Raw genomic sequence first — 22,377 nt, 5'->3', positions numbered from 1 at the left:
TGAAACAAACCCACAGTATTAGGGAAAACTGCAGTCTTTAAATCTTATTTTGGTAGGAAAGTTTTATTTGTAAGTTCTTAAAAGTGATAACTAATGTTCTGTGTACTGTTTCAAACTTAATATATACGAAAACTCTGTGTGATGTATAGTCCTTCCAAAAAAAAATACTGCCATTGACATTCTCCCTTGTATATATTTAATAGATTTCTCAAGAACATATGTACATGTATGTAAATATAAGCATATCAGCAAGGACATAGGTTTAAAAGATATAAATATGTAGCAAGGATTGGGAAGAACATGATTCTAGCCTAGAAGGGGAACTATACTTAATCAGATACCAGGAACAACTTAAATGTCATCAAAATATACCTCGACTGCAAACTGTGGACTGTAAGCTTTCCATGCTTTTATTTTATGGGGATTATCCAATTCACTTCTTGAAAGATAAAGCCTAGAATAGAAAAAAAATTTTTTTTTACATTTTATTTTAGGGCTAACAGAAAAGCCATGCTGAGGGGCACCCTTGTTTTAAAGCCTCGCTGGCTACCATCAGTCTCAGTTCCTCTGCATCTAGTTAGCTTTCTAAGCTCAACTCTCTATTAAGAGAGAAAAATATCATAACCTTGAGTAACAACATGCCACTGATTCTTTTAATATTGCCTTTGGAATTAACATCCGTATTTAATAAATTGCTGTGTGACAAATCAGACTGGATGTGTATTAAAACCCAGGATAAACAAGTGTCTTTTTAAATTATGAAGTGGGCATTTTGGATAAATTAAGTCTTGTAGTACAAACAGCTTCACCCAGTAGTATGGAAATCTAAATGTTAAATCTTGAGGAACTATATAAAAGTGAGGAGAAAAAGTGATGGAACTTGTTGCCTCTCTAATACAGCTATGGTGTTTTAAAGGAAAAAACTCCCTCAGCAAGAACCGCTTTGCAGAAGTAGCACCAAATGAAGTTCCACCTAGATGTCAATTCTGAGGGATTTTGCTCATGTTATGAGTCAAAGTTTTCCATCTGTAAACATCCAGGGGGGCTTCCCTGGTGGCTCAGTAGTAAAGAATCTGCCGGCCAGTGCAGGAGACTTGGCCAGCCAGGAAATTTAACGTTTAGATTTCCTTACTACTGGGTGAAGCTGTTCGTACTACAAGACTTAATTCATCCAAAATGCCCACTTCATAATTTAAAAGACACTTTGATCCCTAGGTTGGGAAGATTCCCTGGAGAAGGGAATGGCAACCCACTCCAGTATTCGTGCCTAGAGAATTCCATGGACAGTCCATGGGGTTGCAAAAAGTTAGACACAACTGATCACAAGCACATCCAAGGGGAAAAAATCTGGTAAAGTTCCATCACATCTAAAGTTCATTCTATCGAAATCCACTAAGTGTGTGTGTGCGTTGTAGGTATATTGTTGCCTTCCTGGAACTTGAGGTGGGACGAGAGGGCATCCACATTTGAAGCAAAGGCTAGAATTGTATGTCAGGAGAACTATCAACTCAGGCCATATATAATCACAACCACTTCTTCAAAATTCCTGTACGATTTTTTGTATATTGTTTTTCCCTGGATGGGATGGGATGGTGATACCAATCTCAAACTTTCAGCACCACAGGACAAGAGAAGTGGGGGACTTCTAGATGTAGGAATGAGGTTCAGATATGATAGAGGTTCTTTGGCATAATCTTCAAATCAATAGATTATCCAATTTATAGTTATTAGAACATTTTTTATGGGAGACTATTCATAATTTTTTTAAGCTGTCTTCATCAGTACTTACTGTGGATTATAACTTCTGCCCTAAATATAGAAGTGTAAAATAGAAGTGTGTCAGCCAGCTTTTAAACTAGCCGAAGGCTCCCTGGGTGATGCCTTACTGTGGTGTAGAATATGGTATCGGTTGGTCATCAGTAAATCAGCACGTACTGGGGACCTGCCATATTTGAGGTGCTAAACAGACTCATATTGAACTTTCACGGGAAGGACTTGTTACCAGTCAAGATCTGGTTACAGGATGTTTTATGACAGTCCTACGGCATGGGTCTTGAGGATAATGCAACAATGGATCTCAAGAATAGCCATATTTTTAAAACAACTAGATCACAATAAATAAGGCAGTGAAAACGGGGACTCAAAAGAATTTTTGGTTGGTATCTATAAATTGGGTTTGGGTAATTAGCAAAAGACTTGTCAGGGACTTCCCTGGTGGCCCAGTGGTTAAGAACCTGCCTTAAAATGCAGGTTCGATCTCTGGTCAGGGAACTAAGATCCCACATGCCATGGAGCAGTCCCACAGGTTGGCAACTAAGCCTGTGTGCCACAATTAAGACCCAACACAGCCAAGTAAAATAACTTTAAAATAAAGGCTTGTCATACCCCTTATGTAGTCATTGGAGCTACTGGATTATGCCACGGCCATACCTGTTATTTCGTATAAAAGACATATGGAACCAGAAGAAGAATGCACAGTTTTCGTAGTATTTAGGAAGAGCCTAAAAAGACATGGTTTTAAACAACAATTAGTTCTTGGTATCCATGTAACTGTGAAAAATAGTCATTTCAGAGGGATTAAAATTCCTTCCTTTATTCACTTGTGTGTTCATCAAATAGTTGTAGTTATTAAAATGCAGCACTTCTAGTCAACATTATATTCAAGTCACCTAGGAGGAGACTTTAAGAGATTACCGTTCCTTTCTCTTGCCTTTTCCAGCAAAATTTTCAAGGAAATGTATTTTCTCTATGATAGATATTTATAAATTTAGACACTGGTATTTTAATCAGGTTTGGATAGCGCTAAACAGAATCTACTAAGGACTATGCCGATTTCTGCCCCAGTGTATCATCCATTTTTACAAAGAACAGCTACATTAGATAATTAACCACTATCGATAATGATGATAGAAATAGCTAAAATTTCCAAAAGGGCTTTCATCTCATGGGCCTGAAAATCACAAAGGCCAGATAAAACCAGCATCCCCACATTAGCGCTTCTGCTTAGAGACCACTGATTAAGAGAACTCAGACTGGCTCCATTACTCGAGGGGAACTTTCCAGGTCACCTGCTTTAACACATTTACCACTTCAAACTTAGTAAGTTCTCCCCAACAGGGAGCAAGCGGGGGATGAAGGAAATAAGCTTTCAATTGAGCAACACAGTTATGTGTTGGCAGTTCTGGTTGATGATGTTATAGGAAAATGAACTAGCAATTGAGGCTTAGAAGTTTACTATGTACAGAATACTGCCATATACAGAATAATCAGACATTTGCTAACTGGTCAACATAATTATACCCTCATGATAATGTACTGACAGTGGCAGACATTATATTTCATAAATATTGGATTAAATATACTATTTTAAATGAATTATACATCAATTACGAGGAAAGTTAAACCTCCCTCCCTTTAAAGTATTTTATAAGTTATGGGGAGAAATGTGTTTCAAAGATACAAAACAAAAATATGATCACTGCTATGTAGTAAGACATACATTGTTTTTAACATCCTGGTTTTTGTATTTTTTTCTTACTCGAAAATGAACACATGCAAATTGTATAGAATTTAGAAAACAACGAAAAAGGGTTTCCTTACATATTTTCTTATTTTAAAAAATTCTTTATAGTAATCTGACTTGTTTTCTTCCCCTCCCCGACTTGGGGTTGACATTGCCTGTCATCTCGCTTATTGGGAATTATAGTCAAGGAGATCCCAAATCAGAAGCATTCACAAGACTAGATGAGATGAACAGCATAGGTTGTTCTTGATTACTCACCGAAGAAGAGAAAAATTTCACTTTTACCTCATCATACAGAGGTGGGCACTTAGAGAGCAAGATTATTACTCTGTCTGTTTCAGCATCATGAAATATCTGGATGAACACACAGAATTCAGAATTATCAACCTGATAATGAGACAACAGTGAAGTTCATGTTCGCTTATTGCAGCTTCTAATATTTAATCAAGTACTCTTGGTCTCACAGCTCAGTGACTACATGTATAAATATTAATCTTTAAAGTTGCAATACTGTTGTTTACATTTTTAATAGGCCAATGTGGTTGAAGGTTACGGGGCAGCACTGTTGAAAAGTAAAGTATCCAGTTTCCCATTAGACTTCAACTATGTTAACAATACTGCTGAATGTCTATCATCTGATTTTCAAATACTGAGAATACATTAGAAGTTCAATTTTAAAGCTAGTATGCACATTCAAAAAGCAATGCCTAATGGGTCACATTTTACAAAAGATGTATTTGCTGATGGGATTATTGGCCTTGTCTGTAGCAGACAGCTGGATGGAAGGACCAAAATAGACCAAGTTTCTGGAATGAACGACTTGGACGCTATACTATTTCTTTGTTCCTGATACACCCTTGGGTGAGGGTGGCACCCACAGTGGGAAGGGTCTGTGCTTGGTCCTGTGAAAAAAAATACAAAAGGAGGCGCAGACTCCGATGATGCTTCCGGGAGTTAAGCATGCAAGGAACAATAGCAGAATGGCAGGCAATCACGTGTCAAGCTGGATGATAAAGACTGAGGGTGCCGTTATGGGCTCAGGGAGGTTAACACGAGGTGAAGAATGAGAGCGCTTCCCTGAGGAGGCAGACGCTGAGCTGGGCACAGAAGGATGTGTGTTGGTGAAGAGGAGCACCGAGGCAGGATCAAGATGGTGGAGGAGGAGGGTGCCCAGCTCACCAGCCCCCACGGACACACCAAAACTACAACTACCTATGGGACGACTCTATGAATGACCTGAAGACTAGCAGGACAACTCTGCTACAACTGAGGATATGAAGAGAAAACCACTCTGAGACAGGATGGCAGAGATGGGTGGTCTTAGAAGACCCGTACACCTGGCTTGACTACTACCCACAAGCGGGAGGAGGCTCACCAACGTGGAAGTTCTCCCTGTGGAAAGGAGGGGTTCGAGCCCCTCTCATCAGGCACCCCAGCTCTGGGGAAGATGAGCCCCCAGAGCATCTGGTTCCAAAGACCAGCAGGGCTTATATCCAGGAGAGCAGGAGGGCAGTGGGAAGTGAAACTCCTGCTCTTCTGACCAGAGACATATTAATAAGTCTTCTGCTACCCAGATGTTATTGATCAGAGATGTTTCAATATTCACTTACACGATAAATCACTGGCCACAGGCATTAGTTATCTGCAGAAATCCCCCAGTCGATAATGTGTTAAAGGCCATGAGCACAAACTCCCTCACAAGGAGCCCCAGTGCAGAGGCTGTACTTCGAAAGGTGCCCTGGCCAAATGTGAAGTACGTGTATAAGCTTCAGGGTGAGTGCCACAGGGGCAGAAGCTTCCCCTGGAGAACAAAGTGCTGGCAGGCATCATGTGAAAAATTCCCCCTCCGCCTAGCTGGCCCAGCGTGGCGGGTGCCACTTCAAACGTCTGCCATCTACCTGGCTAGCACCACGCGCCCCGCCCCAGTGTTCTCTTGCAGACCCGCCCTGCCCCACATGCTCACCCCAGTGGCCAGTCCTCCAAAGCACCTCCCACCCTAAGGGACCACGCTCATCCCATCATGACCGTATCTGCAACTGATGTGGCTGGGAGCCAAGCCAGCCGCACTGAGGCCCGCCCTGCCCACCAGTGAACCTGCAGCCAGCCCTCATAGGCAGCCAGCCTCGGGGCCAGCGCCATCCACTCGTGTGTCTGCAGCAACAGTGGCGCCACACAACAGGTGGGCACGTGCAGCCCACTAAAAACATCCCTGGCTCTGGTGACGAGCCGGGATTGCTCTTCTGGGTCCCATAGGAAACCTTCTACCTAAGGCCATTTCTTCAAAACCAGATGTCGGTGATCCACCTAACACATAGAAACAAACTCAGAGTCAGGGAAAATGAGGAGATGGGAATGTCCCAAATGAGAGAAAAAGACAAGACCTCAGAAAAAGAACCAACAAAATGGACATAAAGAGTCAACCTGATAAAGTATTCAAAGTCATGCCCGTAATGAAACTCAGACTTGGAATAAGAATGAACGCAGTAAGAACTTCAACAAAGGGATATTAAAAAGAGCCAATCAGAGCTAAATACAATCACTGGAAGTAGCAATACTTATATCAGACAAAATAGACTTTAAAACAAAGGCAGTAGAACAGCTATGTGTAAAAGAACATTTTCTAACACTCTGTACAAAAATAAACTCAAAATGGATTAAAATCTAAATGTAAGACCTGATACTATAAAACTCCTAGAGGAAAACACAGGTTGAACACTCTTTGATGTAAATTGCGGCAATAATTCTTTGGATTCCTTGGATCTATCTCTTAAAGGAAACAAGCAAAAAGAAATGAATGGGACCTAATTAAACATACATGCTGCTGCTAAGTCACTTCAGTTGTGTCCAACTCTGTGCAACCCCATAGATGGCAGCCCACCAGGCTCCTCTGTCCCTGGGATTCTCCAGGCAAGAACACTGTAGTGGGTTGCCATTTCCTTCTCCAATGCATGAAAGTGAAAAGTGAAAGTGAAGTCGCTCAGTCGTGTCCGACTCTTCGAGACCCCATGGACTGCAGCCTACCAGGCTCCTCCATCCGTGGGATTTTTCAGGCAAGAGCACTGGAGTGGGGTGCCATTGCCCTCTCCGAACATACATGCTCTTGCACAGCAAAGCACACTACCGAGAATATGGAGACAGCCAAAATGGAGGAAATATTTGCAAATGATTTGACTGATAAAGGGTTAATATCCAAAATATATAAGCAGCTCCTGCAACATTAAACAAAAACAAAAAACCAAAACAAGCAACCTAATTAAAAAGTGGGCAGAAGACCTGAATAGACATTTTTCCAGTGGACATCCAGATGACCAACAGGCACATGAAAAGATGTTCAACATTGTTAACTACCAGATAAATACAAACTAAAACCACAACGAGCTGTCATCTCAAGCCCATCAGAATGGCTGTCATCAAAATGACAAATAACAAATGTTGGTGAGGACGTGGAGAAAAGTGAAACTTCAAACACTGTTGGTGGAAAAGTAAATTGATGCAGCCACTGTGCAAACAGTATGGAGGTTTCTCAAAAAACCAAAAATATAAAACTATGACCCAGCAATCTACTTCTTGGGAAAAAAAAAACCCCATTAATTAAAAAAGATACATGCACCCCAATGTTCACAGCAGCATTATTTACAATTGCCAAGATATGGAAACAGGTGATTTTCATGGGCATTGAAATTTCAGAATCAGTGCCATGTCATACAATGACCAAGAAGAACAGGACATGGCTAAAAGTGACCAGAGGCATGAATTTAAAACTCTGATAGGTTTCTGGGAACATGCTTAGCATCTATGGAAAAGTGAAGGGCAAAGCACCACTCAGAACCAAAAGTATTCTGGAAAACACCCTGAAAACAATTTTGAACAATCAGTTTAACTCCTGACTCACATCCAAACCCAGGGACACCAAGTTGGATGGTAACCAGAAAGCAACATGGCCTTTTCCTGTGGTGATAAATGGTTTGGGGAGGTCAATGTGCTGACTTGAGATTTAAAACAAACACCAGACTTTTCAGTTCACATGCTTTCTCTTACCCTACAGTTTTTGGAAGCAGAACAGAAAAAGACAGTCTTTCGTTGCATTATTATTTGTACTTTTAGATCATGTCCATTGCCTTTTCCAACACCTGAATGAAATTAAAAATTTAGACCGGTTAGAGCAAAGATCAGAATGTCTAAAAATCAACAATATGGATTAGAAAGAGAAAAAATGAACCCAGCTAACAATGCGTTAATATTGGATCATTTGGATCTGGCCTGGATTTTGTCTTTGAAAGACAAAGCTTCAATCCAATTCTGCCCCTAAGGCAGAGTTTATAAGGCTGGAGGGAAAAAAACCCGAAAAACAAAAAGGACACAGTTCAGCTTCTAAGACTTAGAATCTTACTGCTCACCTATCTAGCAAAAAAAAAAAAAATTAGGGAATGGAACTTGAAACCTTTCTTACCAATGTGTAGCTTTCTTCAGACTTCCAATCATGATGTTTCTTAATAATAAATTAAAATTCCTCTTGCCTTAATTTAAGTCCAGTTTATATAAAACACAGGATAGCTGTATCCAAACATTCCTGCTGTGTTCACTATATATTTAGAGACAAATGGCTTTTTGCCCCGCTCTTGTTTTTTTTTCCAATTTAATTGACCCACTTATTTTAGTATTTCCTCAAAGAGTTGGTTTCTCAAGCCTCCAATTAACTTTTCTTGCTTTTGTTTCAATCCTGCATATTTCACTTAAAGAAGCACAGAACCAAAGGTACAGAACTAAAACAAATATTCTAACAGTCATTTATCGATCATTCTTGATTATTTTCTCATATTGTTTCATGTTCATTTAATGTTGTTCTCACTAACACTGAAATATTCATTTGTCATTAGGAGTCATGGCTTTGCCTCAGTTCTCTCTGTCATATCCAGTTGCAGAATTTGTTTCAACTAATATTAACTAGAATTCAGGAAATGCAGAGCTAAACGTTAAGACATTTATCAAGCGACAAGGGCATTGTTTTATGAGCTTGAATTCCCACACATTAAAAAGTTTAAAAATACTTTAAGTATATCACATGATTTAAAAATAAAATATAAAGAAGATGAAGAGTCTCCATTTCACCTATCACCCACCTGTTTAGTTTGCCGGCTCCAATAGATAACTATTAGTTTCTATTTTTATGTATAATCAAATATATTTTCTTCAAGTTTTATATGTTTTCTGCGTGTATATACGTACAGACAGGGCTTCCCCAATGGCTCAGCACATTAAAGAATCCAATGCAGGAGACACAGGAGATGTGGATTTGATCCCTGTGTTGGCAAGATCCCTGAGAGGAGGAAAAGGGCAACCTACTCAAGGATTCTTGCCTGAAAAATCCCGCAGAGGAGCCTGGTGGGCTACAGTCCAAAGTATCACAATGAGCTGGACATGACCGAGCAACTAAGCATCATGCATACAAACATAAATATATATATATACTGTTTTACAGAAATTGTTGCATACCATAGCACTGTCCTGTACTTGTACTTTTTTAACACATCAAAAATCTTATTTAACTTATTAAAAAAAGAAAACAGTCAAATGTTGTAGTTGGTTCAATGTACTGCATTCGCGGGCAGATAAGGAATGATGAAATTAATTTACAAATAGAATCAAAACAGGTCAATAAGCAATTTCATTCTACTAGACACAACTAATTTGCATTTCTATTCCCAAAATAATTTGCATTATTATCAGTTTTCTATGACTTAGAGTTGTAAAATAGCTTAAAGACCATGAGCGGTGAAGACAACCTTGAGAAGACACAACCCTGGAGAAGATACCCTCTGTCACTTTTTCCTGACAATCTCCCCACTCTCTCTCTGTTATGATCATAATCTCAAAGGAAGATTATTCTTTAGAGTTTTTACAGGATTTTTTTCCTTGTTCTTTCATTTGATACTCCTCTACCTCCTCATTGTGTTTAACTTGCTCTGTCTCTATGAAATCAGGTGAATCAGTTACCTATCCTGGTCTTGAAGGCATGTCCTTGTGTGGAAGCATCCCTACCCAGTCTAGGTGTGCCCAGTGGCTTTGGTGGGACAGCTGGACCCGAAGCAAGTGTGGGTCCCATCTCCCCCTGAGATGCTCTGGGAGTCACCACCTTGGTGGGAGGTGGGGCTGGAGATGGAGAGGCTACAGCCAGAGCCAGGCGCGACCCTGTGTGTGTGTGAATGAGTGAGATGGCAGTCTTCGCCTTGGTTTGGGACACATCAGGGGCTCAAGGGTGCATGCATGCTAAGTCTCTTCAGTCGTGTCCAACTCCTTGCGACTCCATGGACTGTAGTCCATCAGGCTCCTCTGTCCATGGGATTCTCCAGGCCAGAACACGGGAATGGGTTGTTTCCCTTCTCCAGGGGATCTTCCCAACCCAGGGATCAAACCCATGTCTCTCATGTCTCCTGCACTGGAGGAGTTCTTTACCACTAGTGCCCCACGGCTGGGGGCCACAATTCTACGCTGGTTTCACCTTTTTTCCCTGGTGAGAGGCTGGGTTGGGCTAGAGAGGTTGGTGCCTCACTTCTGGGCTGGTTTCCCTCTCACCAGCAATGTCAGTCACTGCCCTGGAGTAGCTTTGCTCCTCCTAAATGTGGGTAGCAACAGAGTACTGGCCAAGGTTGCCTTCTCCCTGGTCAGAGTTTTCAGGCTGCTGCCTCGGTTGGGATGGTGTATTAGCCACCACTTTGCTCTTTAAGAGCAGGGGTCTCAGTGTTTCATTCACAGCCTCCCCTCAGCCCCTCTGGCTTTCAGGCCTACTAAGGGGATACAAAAGTGTGACTGACACTTAGCTAATAGAGAATCAGACGCATCTAAGCGTTCCAGCATCATCTGTGTTCTGGTATGTGAGTTACCTCTGTACTAACATTTTCAATTCCAGAGACCACAGTGATCTGTTATTTTCAAGCTATACCATTCCACAAACAGATGCAGGATGACTGTGTGGAATGATGTGGTGAGTCAGTCAATTTGAAGCTGACAGAATGTCATTAGCGTTGCTTTAATAGGATTTAGTAGTTTTTTAAAAATCTGATTCCCAGGTAATGACTAAAGATAATTAAGTTAGTATTGAATTTTGCATAGAATGGTAAATTGCAAATCAATAAAACCACTAATAAAAATAAAATATTAAAAAAAAAATCCCAACCAGCCAAGGGGACCCATTTTCCTGGTGTCAGACCATGACCTGGGGTGCAGCTCAAATCCCTCACTCCTCCAGGAGAATCCCCAAGCCCATGACACCAGCCCCCTCCTCTTCTGGGTCTCCCACCAAGGGTGCAGGTCTCAATCAGATTGCTTCTCCTCCCTTCCTGCCAGACTCCAGAATTGTTTTCTTTACAGACTTGGCTGTAGAAGAGCTTATCTACCCCGGTTGCTCCACAAGGAGTTGTATTTTTGACGTGTTCTTGGCGGGGAGTGGGGGCAGGTAAACTCAGCACCCTCCTACTCTGCCATCTTGATCTCCCTCAAAGGAAAGAATTCTTATTCCAAATGAGGGCTGGTGTCCCCGGGTCTGGCCTGCTTATTTACGTGGGCACAGCAAGAATTTTAGCATGCCAGGCATGCCTTAAGTCAGCACTGCCAACCAAGTCCCACACTATAAGAACAGCTGTAAAGGGCACAAGCTTCTGTCTGGAAGCCTCTGTGAGGGGTCTCAAAGTAGACTTTTAAAATCCACTACTTTATGTTAGCCTGAGAAGTAAAGTGAAAGTCGCTTAGTCTTGCCCAACTCTTTGTGACCCCATGGACCATATAGGCCATGGAATTCTCCGGGCCAGAACACTGGAGTGGGTAGCTTTTCCCTTCTTCAGGGAATCTTCCCAACCCAGGGATCGAACCCAGGTCTCTGTATGGCATGCAGATTCTTTACCACTGAGCCACCTGGGAAGCCCTAGATGAGGAAACTAAACCCATAAATCTCTCTACCAGTTTTTGCCCTGCAGTGCTTATATATCTGCATTAGTTCCAGATCTACACTTGACAGTTTTAACAGTATCTCCACAGAGGTTAAGTAAAACTCAAAATATTAAGAGCCGTCCACAGTCTTAGGATATGATATCAGACTGAGACAATCTATGAAATGCTAGAACTTATTAAAACCATTTTCAAGCTTAGCATTTTGAGAAATGATTCCTCTTCTCTGGTTCATGTTCGAGCAATGCATCAAAACTCCATCAGACTAACACCTATTTGCCTCTTTGGAATAGCTTCATACTCACAGAGGTGTGTATAGATACTGTTACAGGCAAACCTCAGGGATACTGTGGGTTTGTTTCCAGACCACTACAACAAAGTGAATATTGCAATAAAGCAAGTCACGTGAATTTTTTTTTGTTTCCCAGTGTATATAAAAATGTATATTTACACTGTACTGTAGTCTATTTATGTCTAAAAAAAACTACATTCATTAAAAAAAGACTTGATTGCCAAATTGCTAAAAAATGGTAACCAGCATCTGACAATGCAGAATTGTCACAAACCTTTAATTTGTAAAAAAAAAAAAAAAAAAAAAAGGCACCATCTGTGAAGTGTGATAAAGGAAAGCACAATAAAATGAGGTCTTCCCGGATTCTCATTATGAACCAAGAGGGCCCTGAGGGAGACGAGACATGCAGGTACAAACCAGGCTCTCACGCCGCCAACTTGGTTTTACGGCTGAGTTTAAAATTCCGAGAGAAAGCAATTGCTCCACCAGCCCCTGGGTTGCCTCTCACACTGCAGAGGACAGCAGTGTGGCTCTTTCTGCAGGGAACGATGGGGAGTGAGCCACCCCTGTCCCCTCCTGCCCGCAAGCCTGGCTTTACCCCAGGGAGGTCTGAGGGCAGCTGGCATTCCGAGTGAGACTCCACTCCAACCCTGTCCCTCATTCATCACACACACATGAGATGGTCAGAATGGACCTGTAAAGAACTCTGTAGCCCACAGAGCCTCCTCACAAACAGTTACTCCTTTATACACAGAGGCAGGCTTGTGCTGGAACAGGCTGGGTTTCCAAGGTCTGCCTGTGCAGTGCTTGTTTGGAAATCTAGACCAAAATTGCCCACAGAACCCCTGCTGCTGGGTTGAAGTTTGTTTCCAGAAGCCAGAAACCCACGTGACCTGCTTGTGGTTGGCCCTCACAGCTCCTCACCACCATTAGGAGGTGGTGGTGGTGACGCAGGGGTGTGTGGGTAGGGAGGGAGGAATATATAAATAATCTGAGAAAAAGCTTTTTCTATTTAAATAATTGTAATTTTTTTAACTATACAATTTTTACATATATTTTGAAGGAGTCTCTTATTTCTGAAGAATTGGATTAAGCATTAAAAAAATGTCTAGAGAGTATTTTAGTGAAGTGTTAGTCACTCGGTCATGTCCAACTCTTTGTGACCCCATGGACTGTAGCCCATCAGGCTCCTCTGTCCATGGGGTTTTCCACGCAAGAATACTGAAGTGGATTGCCATTTCCTCTTCCAGAGGATCTTCCCAACCCAGGGATCAAACCTGGGTCTCTTGCACTGCAGGCAGATACTTTACCATCTGAGCGTCCAAGGAAGCCCTGATACTGGGGGAAATTGCAGGCAAAAGGAGAAGAGTGTGGCAGAGGATGAGATGGTTGGATAGCATCATCAACTCAATGGGCATGAATTTGAGTGAACTCTGGGAGATAGTGAAGGACAGGGGAGCCCAACGTGCTGCAGTCTATGAGGTTGCAAAGACTTGGACATGACACAGAGACTGAACAGCAACAACAGAGAGGATTTTGTGTGACTCCTCAGAGGACTAAAAACACTGGGCTGTCTGAGTGGAGACTAGCACCCTAGCCCCACACCACCCGGAAGAGTCTAGCACCACTGGGTGCTCAAGCTGGTGATGCTTTCAGGGATCAGAGCCAGAAACGTCCCCTCCTGTCACACCTCTGGCAGTGGGGGAGCCCCATCCCTTCCACTGAGGGGTCCCTGTCTCCTGCCTCCCTGAGACTGAGCAGTGCAGGGAAGCCAGGCAGGTGAGAGAGAAATAAAACACGGGGCTTGACCTCTATTCCTCTCGCCCTCCTTCAAGTCCCAGAGATGAATGATCTGACCAGTCTCCCAGGGCGATGGCAGGTCCATGTCTTTCTCCTTACATTTTTAAAAGGATTTTTACTCCCAGTGAGAACTGGTAAGAGCTAGGGTACTGAGAGACAGGCCCCCAGAGACCAGGTGTGTCCCAACCCTTTTCTGTGTTCCCGTAGGTTCAGGGAAGGAAGACCCAAGTGCTGTCCCCGCAGGAAACTTTCCAACACTGCCGTCAGCTCTCCATTCATGTACATTCCTCTCCTTTGTTTACCACTCATGGGCTCCAGAGAAACACAAGCTGGGGGCCTGACCCAAAGTAGTTCTTGGGAGTTATTTGTGAAAAAAGAATTGTGGCAACAAAATGCATCTGCTGTTCAGGTATTTAAGACATCCTGATGGAGTTTCTGGGGAGAGAGGGCTATAGGAGAGGAGGGTGGGTAAAGGGAGAACTTTTGATGGTAAGCAGAAAATCAAAGAAAACCAGGTGATGAGAAAAAAAAAAAAAGGATCTCTGAACAGAAAAGGAGAGAACGATCCAGGGATGTCTCTGCCAAGACAAACCCTGAGCCAGAGATGAGGTATGAGAAAGAAGTGGTCTCCAGCCTCATGGGCCCATACTCCCTTTAATCTCAGAGGTCCTACTCTGAAAAGGACACCCTAGGCTGAGCCCAGAGCCGCAATGAGAATAGGAGAAAGGGAAGGGGGTGGATGGAGCCCCTCAAGCTGGGAAAGGAAAGGAGAGGACATTTGAGTGGTGGTAATGTGGCCACAGGGCTTCCCAGGTGGCTCAAGGGTAAAGAACCTTCCTGCCAATGCAGAAGACATGAGTTTGATCCCTGGGTTAGGAAGATCCCCTGGAGAAGGAAATGGCAACCCACTCCAGTATTCTTGCCTGGGAAATCCCACGGACAGAGGAGCCTGGCAGGCTACAGTCCATGGGGCCACAAAAGAGTCAGACATGACTCAGCAACTGAACGATAGCGACAAGGTGGCCGTAACAGTAAAGGGCTAACGGGCAATTCCAGGGGGAGGAACCTGTACCTGAGGCTCCACTAACAGCTATCAGTTGGGACTGCCTGTGTATATAACGGTGAGAAAACCCTCCCAAATAATAAGAACACTGGCCCTCCTGCCCATTTCTCCAATTATACATAGAGCACTTACCATGAATTGAATAAATCACGAATTTTTTGATCGTGAGTTTTTTTATTGGAGGAAGAGTCAAATTGTAGATATTTTTCACCATTGCAAAATATCCAACGAATCTATTCTGCAAAACAACAGAGGTCTCAATTTCAATGCAGGTGAAAATTCTAAAGTCAGTATCCCCGATTTTTTTAAGGAAAGTAATGGATGAAGGAAACATTGACTGTGGTCCATTAGATAAGGCACTGTTGTCTCACCGACCTTAGGGGGGAAAATACTGAGCTAAAAGCAATGGGGAAGGAACAAGAAAGGGGCCCAGTGTCCTGAGAGGCAGCTGGGACCAAGAGCAACTAACCAGAACCAACAAAATAGCTATGACAGCATCACAGCAAGATGCAATTAACCGCAAATGTAAGAGACCGGTAGAGGGTAGGAGCTTTGTGGTGGCTGAGTTAAAGGAAGGTTTGTGCTTTGCAGGGAGAAGGAGTAGCTCTTCGGATAAGAGAAGGGAAGATGTAAAGACTCAGGGGGAGACCCCCCCAGACCAGCAGCACATACGCATTCTTCTCTAGTCCCAGTCAGCAAGCAGTTCCCCACTGTCCATTTCCCCAATCTCATTTTTGCAGCAAAGCCCTGTGGATTCTCTTAGCCTAGTACTCCTCCTATGGCAAGTTGCTCACAAGGGCTCTGCTTGAACTTTTCTTCTAGAAGTTGAAAAGTTCTGTATGGAGTCAGCTGGACTGAAAAGTTCACAGGCTCTTCCCCACTCATTGGGAAATATTAGTAAAATTAACCACCATGCTCTTCTTTGGAAAGGGCCAGTCAAGCTCTTTAGTCAGGGACAGATGAAATGTGTGTAATGCATGGAATGACGCACAAAGCAGGGCCAGGAGGGGATGGTGTCTGAGAACTACCGCCACACACACGCCTGAGAGCCACAACTACTGAACCCCAAGGGCCTAGAGCCTGTGCTTTGCAATAAAATAAACCATCACAGTAAGAAGCCCATGCAATGCAGCTAGAGAAAGTCTGCACGTAGCAACGACCTAGCACAGCCAAAAATTATTTAAAAAAAAAAGAAAACCAAACCAGGAAATAGGTGCCAGTCTTAATCTAATTACCCAGAGTGACCCCTTTTAAAGAAAGAACACTTACCTGAGAAGGAGTCTCTATTCCCTGAAATTTACTGCTAGTGGATTTATCTGTTCGCCGTTCTCCAAAATAATACAGGCTGTCCTATAAAAGAGGGGACAGTCCAGTCATGGGTCATCTGCGCTTTCCTTTTCTGTAGAAGGCATTAGAAAGTTTCTAAGGACATGTGATTTCCTAAGGTCAGCAGTCTCCCAGCAGAGGCCACCCAAAATAACAGAACTAAGAAAGACACATCAAGGCCTACTCTCATTCAAAGATTCATAAAGACAGGGAATTTTAGAGCTGGAAAACTTCAGAGATAATCTGGTCCTTCTTCCTTTCTTACTCTTTTACAACGAAAAGACTAGGACCAAAAGAAAATCAAGTGACCTGCGTGGAGATGTATGTAACTGGTGAGTCAAAGACAGCACAGGCCTGAACACTGGCCTCTGGCTCTATCCAGGGCTTCAGACCAATGGCTTTCAAACTCTTTTTTCTTTTTTCGGCTGTGCACCATGTGGGATCTTAGTTCCCTGACCAGGGATTGAACCTGTGCTGTCTGTGTTGGAAGTGCGGCATCTTAAGGAAAGTCCTCAGACTTTTCACTTTCAAAGCTACAATCCACATCCATAAGCCTGGGAGATGCACACACACTCTCTCTCATGAACACACGACTGAAACAAAAGCTTCACAAAACAATACTCACCTTTTCTAATCTATCCCATCTTATAGGTAGATTTGGTTGCAAGTCACAACCCAATGAGTTGATTTCACAACTCACTGATAAACTCTGACCCACAGTGTGGAAAACACTGTCCTAAAGCATCCATCATCCTAACCTGTGCATCTCAAATTAGAAGCAAAGAGGAGGGTGGAATCAGAGCCCTGAACCCAGCGCATAACCCTCAGCTTCTCTTTTCTGCGCAGCAGACTAAAAGAGGCCCAGAGATGCTGGGAGCATGCCCTTCTCCGTAAGATCACGGCAGAAAAGAGAATGAGAACCCTGCTTTAAGACACAGCAGCAGCCCATCCTATCTTCTCAGAAATTCCCAGAGGGCACAGACCCCACAGCTATTGATTGTGCAAAGATAGTAATGTCCAGGGGAGCTTTTGTTCTGGATTGGAAAATGATGACTTTTACCTACTGAGCACTACCAAGGATGTTCAAGGTCCTTTAGAAAATTTCCCTAACCCATCTTCTTATTTTCATGAGGAAAGCAGAAAGCCAGGAGTTGGTGGGATTCTATCAGAGCAGGGCTGGGTCTGGGGGTGGCAAGTCAAGTTTCTGGATTGCTGAGGTTTTTTGTACTTGCATAACTCAACCTTACTCACTTCACATTAACCCTTCTTCTACTGTGTCCTGTCTTTAATCAAAATATTAACATTGTACTCATGATGAATGTGGGTGCATTAATTTTGATTTTTTGAAAAATATTGCATTAGAAGATTATTGATCCTAATTACTGAGATTTTTGGCATTCCCTTAAATTTTGTGCCCAGGGTGAGCATCTCAGCAACTTTACCCTCATCCCAGGCCAGAGGAAGAGGCACTGAGGTCAGTTACCAACCAGTGCCAATTAAACAAGAAAGTATCCAAGCCAGGTGTTCTAAAACCACCTCTCCAATAATTCCATGAAATACAATGAACAATGACTCAATGGACATGAGTTTGAGCAAACTCCGGGAGATAGTGAGGGACAGTGAAGACTGGCGTGATGCAGTTCATGGGGTTGCAAAGAGTCATATACAACATAGCGACTGAACAACACACACACCCATGACTTAAGGAATCATCCTAACATCCTACCCATGAGCTATTAAAGCTAGCAAACTCAATAAGCCTACGACAGAGTTTATAGGAGCATCTTTCATACCTCCGCAGTGGCAAATATCTCACTGGCAAGAAGGTAGGCACAGACCATAGTTCCAGTTCTTCCTAGAAAAGAAGTTAGTCCATGAACCGTTGTTCCTGAGGGCACTTGATATAAAACTACTCTGCAAAGTATTTAAAGAGCTCATTGTGGATTGATTTTCTTTCATGCCAAAAGTACAGGTTCAAAATATTTCAATTCAGAGATAGCCAAAGCCGGTACACTGCTTGTTCTGAAGGTCTGCCTAGAGTTCTGTGTTAACTGTGTGCACACATGTGTACGTGTATGCTGTTCTTGAATCACGACCCCTGGGGACTGCAGTAACAGGCTCTGCTCTAGGACTCTAAAGCTAAAGTGATGCTCACCGATTAAGAGCTAATTATACACCCTGTTTCTCTACTAATATAAATAAAAGAAGCTATTTAAAAAAAAAAGATGGACAGAACACAAACCACCACCTAGCATTTGCAATACCCATTCCTTCTATTTATTTATCTAGTTATTGTGTTGTAAAGTATACATTAAAATAGGAAGAACAGCGTAATAAGCCTGCATACACCCATGCCCCAGATTCCATAACTATTGATTGTTTTACTTGTTTCTTTTCTTCCCTCATCCTTCTCCCCCTCCTTCTTTCTATGCCCTTCCTGTAGCATCTTACTTTATTATTAATTAATTTTTATTGGCATATAGTTGCTTTACAATGTAGTGTTAGCTTCTACTGCCCAGCAAAGTGAATCAGCGAAATGTACACATATATCCCCCCCTTTGGATTTCCGTCCCATTTAGGTCATCACAGAGCATTAGAGAGAGTTGCTTGTGCTATGTAGTAGGTTCCCATCAGTTGTCTATTTTACACATAGTATCAATACTGTGTATATGTCAATCCCAATCTCCCAATTCCTCCCAATTCTACCCACCCTTACCCACCTTGTATCCACACATTTATTCTCTAGGTCCGTGCCTCTATTTTTGCTTTGCAAATAACTTCATCTATACCATTTCTAGATTCCACATATATGCTCTCACCCCCGTAGCGTTTTAAAGAAAACTTGATTTCATGTCATTTCAAGCTCAAAGTCTCATGCTTTTTTCCTAATTTATATTTTTGTCCAGGCACACAAAGTGTGAGTTAAAAAGTACATTGCTTCTATTATTTCTACAATGACCTATGACTTTGTCTTAGCTAGCGTACGCTGAACTTGTTTTATGTAATTCCAAACTTAACCTTTTACTTTGAGATAGACTTTATTTTCTATTCTGTCCTTCAAAAAAATGAATGTTTAAATTTATTTTTCAATCCATAGTTTGAAAAACACTACTCTAAGCCAATAACTTCCAAAGAAGGCTACTGACCATTAACAACCTGGCTGTCTCTAGGTTAACACTGCACATTTGTTGGACATCTATGAGTCTCCACAGCCCTTATATATTCCCATTTGAAAAAAAAAAACAAAACAACTTTTGTAGATCCATGTCCCGGTGGCTGTGGATAAGCACACACACGCTGCCATAGACAGAGTAGCCGCCCTCTTATCCAGTCAACTCAGGTATGCAAGGAATCATTAAAATGGTTTACATTTGTTTTCAGTATTTTAACTTAAAACACAGGTGTATATTCACTCACTAAGCTTTTGCTATTGGACAAAAGTTTTAAGTATGATGAAAAGAATCTACCAAAATATGTACCAGGTTTATCATATTAATGATGAAATGATGATAACATTCCTTCTAAAGCCAGGAACTAAACAAAATGTCCACTATTGGCTGTTTCTCTTTAACACTGAACTACATGGCTTAGCCAGTGTTGTAAGAAAAAAAAACAAACTGTATATGGATTTAAAAAAAGGGAACAAACTACTTGAAGACTAGAAAAATCCAGGTAACTCTACAGGCTAACTCCTAAAACTGATGACAAGAGTTCAGGAAGATACAAGGTCAATACTAAAAGAACAAACAAACAAAAACCCCCAACAAACTCATGGCTAAATAAAGGATGTAGGTTGAAATCTTTAGAGTAATTACTAAGGAATATAAAAAGGAATATAAAATGACTTCCAAGCAAATGGTGGGGGTGGAAAGAAGCAAAAAATTCAATCAAAATATCAGTATAGAATATGTGAATAAAACAATGAACAGACAACCTAATGGGTACATATAGAACCCTGAACAGTGCATAATACACTTATTTTTCAAGTGCAGAGAAAACATTTGATAAAATTGACCAAATTCTGGGCCATAAAGCAGGTTTTAGAAAAGGCAGAGGAACCAGAGATCAAATTGCCAACATCCGCTGGATCATCGAAAAAGCAAGAGAGTTCCAGAAAAACATCTATTTGTTTTATTGACTATGCCAAAGCCTTTGACCGTGTGGATCACAATAAACTGTAGAAAATTCTGAAAGAGATGGGAATACCACACCACCTGACCTGCCTATTGAGAAATCTGTATGCAGGTCAGGAAGCAACAGTTAGAACTGGATATGGAATAAGACACTGGTTCCAAATAGGAAAAGGAGTACGTCAAGGCTATATATTGTCACCCTGCTTATTTAAGTTATATGCAGAGTACATCATGAGAAATGCTGGGCTGGAGGAAGCACAAGCTGGAATCAAGATTGCCAGGAGAAATATCAAAAACCTCAGATATGAAGATGACACCACCCTTACGGCAGAAAGTGAAGAGGAACTAAAGAGCCTCTTGATGAAAGTGAAAGAAGAGAGTGAAAAAGTTGGCTTAAAGCTCAACATTCACACCCTCTCCAGCATTTATTATTTGTAGACTTTTGGATCGCAGCCATTCTGACTGGTGTGAAATGGTATCTCATAGTGGTTTTGATTTGCATTTCTCTGATAATGAGTGATGTTGAGCATCTTTTCATGTGTTTGTTAGCCATCTGTATGTCTTCTTTGGAGAAATGTCTATTTAGATCTTTGGCCCATTTTTTGATTGGGTCATTTATTTTTCTGGAGTTGAGCTGTAGGAGTTGCTTGTATATTTTTGAGATTAGTTGTTTGTCGGTTGCTTCATTTGCTATTATTTTCTCCCATTCTGAAGGCTGTCTTTTCACCTTGCTAATAGTTTCCTTTGATGTGCAGAAGCTTTTAAGTTTAATTAGGTCCCATTTGTTTATTTTTGCTTTTATTTCCAATATTCTGGGAGGTGGGTCATAGAGGATCCTGCTGTGATGTATGTCAGAGAGTGTTTTGCCTATGTTCTCCTCTAGGAGTTTTATAGTTTCTGGTCTTACGTTGAGATCTTTAATCCATTTTGAGTTTATTTTTGTATATGGTGTTAGAAAGTGTTCTAGTTTCATTCTTTTACAAGTGGTTGACCAGATTTCCCAGCACCACTTGTTAAAGAGATTGTCTTTAATCCATTGTATATTCTTGCCTCCTTTGTCAAAGATAAGGTGTCCATATGTGCGTGGATTTATCTCTGGGCTTTCTATTTTGTTCCATTGATCTATATTTCTGTCTTTGTGCCAGTACCATACTGTCTTGATAACTGTGGCTTTGTAGTAGAGCCTGAAGTCAGGTAGGTTGATTCCTCCAGTTCCATTTTTCTTTCTCAAGATCGCTTTGGCTATTCGAGGTTTCTTGTATTTCCATACAAATTGTGAAATTATTTGTTCTAGCTCTGTGAAGAATATTGTTGGTAGCTTGATAGGGATTGCATTGAATCTATAAATTGCTTTGGATTGCTATAAATTGCATTAGATTGCATTGAATCTATAAATTGCTGTGGAGAAAAGGGAACCCTCTTACACTGTTGGTGGGAATGCAAACTAGTACAGCCACTATGGAGAACAGTGTGGAGATTCCTTAAAAAACTGGAAATAGAACTGCCTTATGATCCAGCAATCCCACTGCTGGGCATACACACTGAGGAAACCAGAAGGGAAAGAGACACGTATACCCCAATGTTCATCGCACACTGTTTATAATAGCCAGGACATGGAAGCAACCTAGATGTCCATCAGCAGATGAATGGATGAGAAAGCTGTGGTACATATACACAATGGAGTATTACTCAGCCATTAAAAAGAATACATTTGAATCAGTTCTAATGAGGTGGATGAAACTGGAGCCTATTATACAGAGTGAAGTAAGCCAGAAGGAAAAACACCAATACAGTATACTAACGCATATATATGGAATTTAGAAAGATGGTAACGACAACCCTGTATATGAGACAGCAAAAGAGACACTGATGTATAGAACAGGCTTATGGACTCTGTGGGAGAGGGAGAGGGTGGGAAGATTTGGGAGAATGGCATTGAAACATGTGAAATGTCATGTATGAAACGAGATGCCAGTCCAGGTTCAATGCACGATGCTGGATCCTTGGGGCTGGTGCACTGGGACGACCCAGAGGGATGGTATGGGGAGGGAGGAGGGAGGAGGGTTCAGGATGGGGAACACATGAGAAATAAAGGAATAAAAAATTAAAAAAAAAAAAAATCTCAACATTCAGAAAACTAAGATCATGGCATCCGGTCCCATCACTTCATGGGAAATAGATGGGGAAACAGTGGAAACAGTGTCAGACTTTATTTTTCTGGGCTCCAAATCACTGCAGATGGTGATTGCAGCCATGAAATTAAAGATGCTTACTCCTTGGAAGGAAAGTTATGACCAAC

The 22,377-nt window shown here is 41.8% G+C and overlaps 1 protein-coding gene across 1 annotated transcript in view; it reads right to left on the bottom strand.

Annotated features, from left to right (window-relative positions):
- Positions 1 to 22,377, bottom strand: part of LOC133258279 (phosphatidylinositol 3,4,5-trisphosphate 3-phosphatase TPTE2-like) — a 63,604-nt gene continuing 41,227 nt past the window's right edge. The window contains exons 20-26 of the mRNA XM_061434706.1: positions 17,739 to 17,800; positions 15,889 to 15,969; positions 14,752 to 14,857; positions 7,562 to 7,653; positions 3,782 to 3,877; positions 2,431 to 2,501; positions 1 to 454 (exon numbers count right to left, since the gene is read on the bottom strand). Of these exons, the coding sequence (XP_061290690.1) occupies positions 352 to 454; positions 2,431 to 2,501; positions 3,782 to 3,877; positions 7,562 to 7,653; positions 14,752 to 14,857; positions 15,889 to 15,969; positions 17,739 to 17,800 (611 nt within the window). The 3' untranslated portion in view covers positions 1 to 351. The remainder of the gene's footprint in view (positions 455 to 2,430; positions 2,502 to 3,781; positions 3,878 to 7,561; positions 7,654 to 14,751; positions 14,858 to 15,888; positions 15,970 to 17,738; positions 17,801 to 22,377) is intronic.

The sequence above is a fragment of the Bos javanicus genome, chromosome 12 (genome assembly GCF_032452875.1).
Source record: "Bos javanicus breed banteng chromosome 12, ARS-OSU_banteng_1.0, whole genome shotgun sequence".
NCBI classification, from domain to species: domain Eukaryota; kingdom Metazoa; phylum Chordata; class Mammalia; order Artiodactyla; family Bovidae; genus Bos; species Bos javanicus.
The sequence above is the reverse complement of the archived record's forward strand: the minus strand, read 5'-3'. Positions and strand labels throughout refer to the sequence as shown.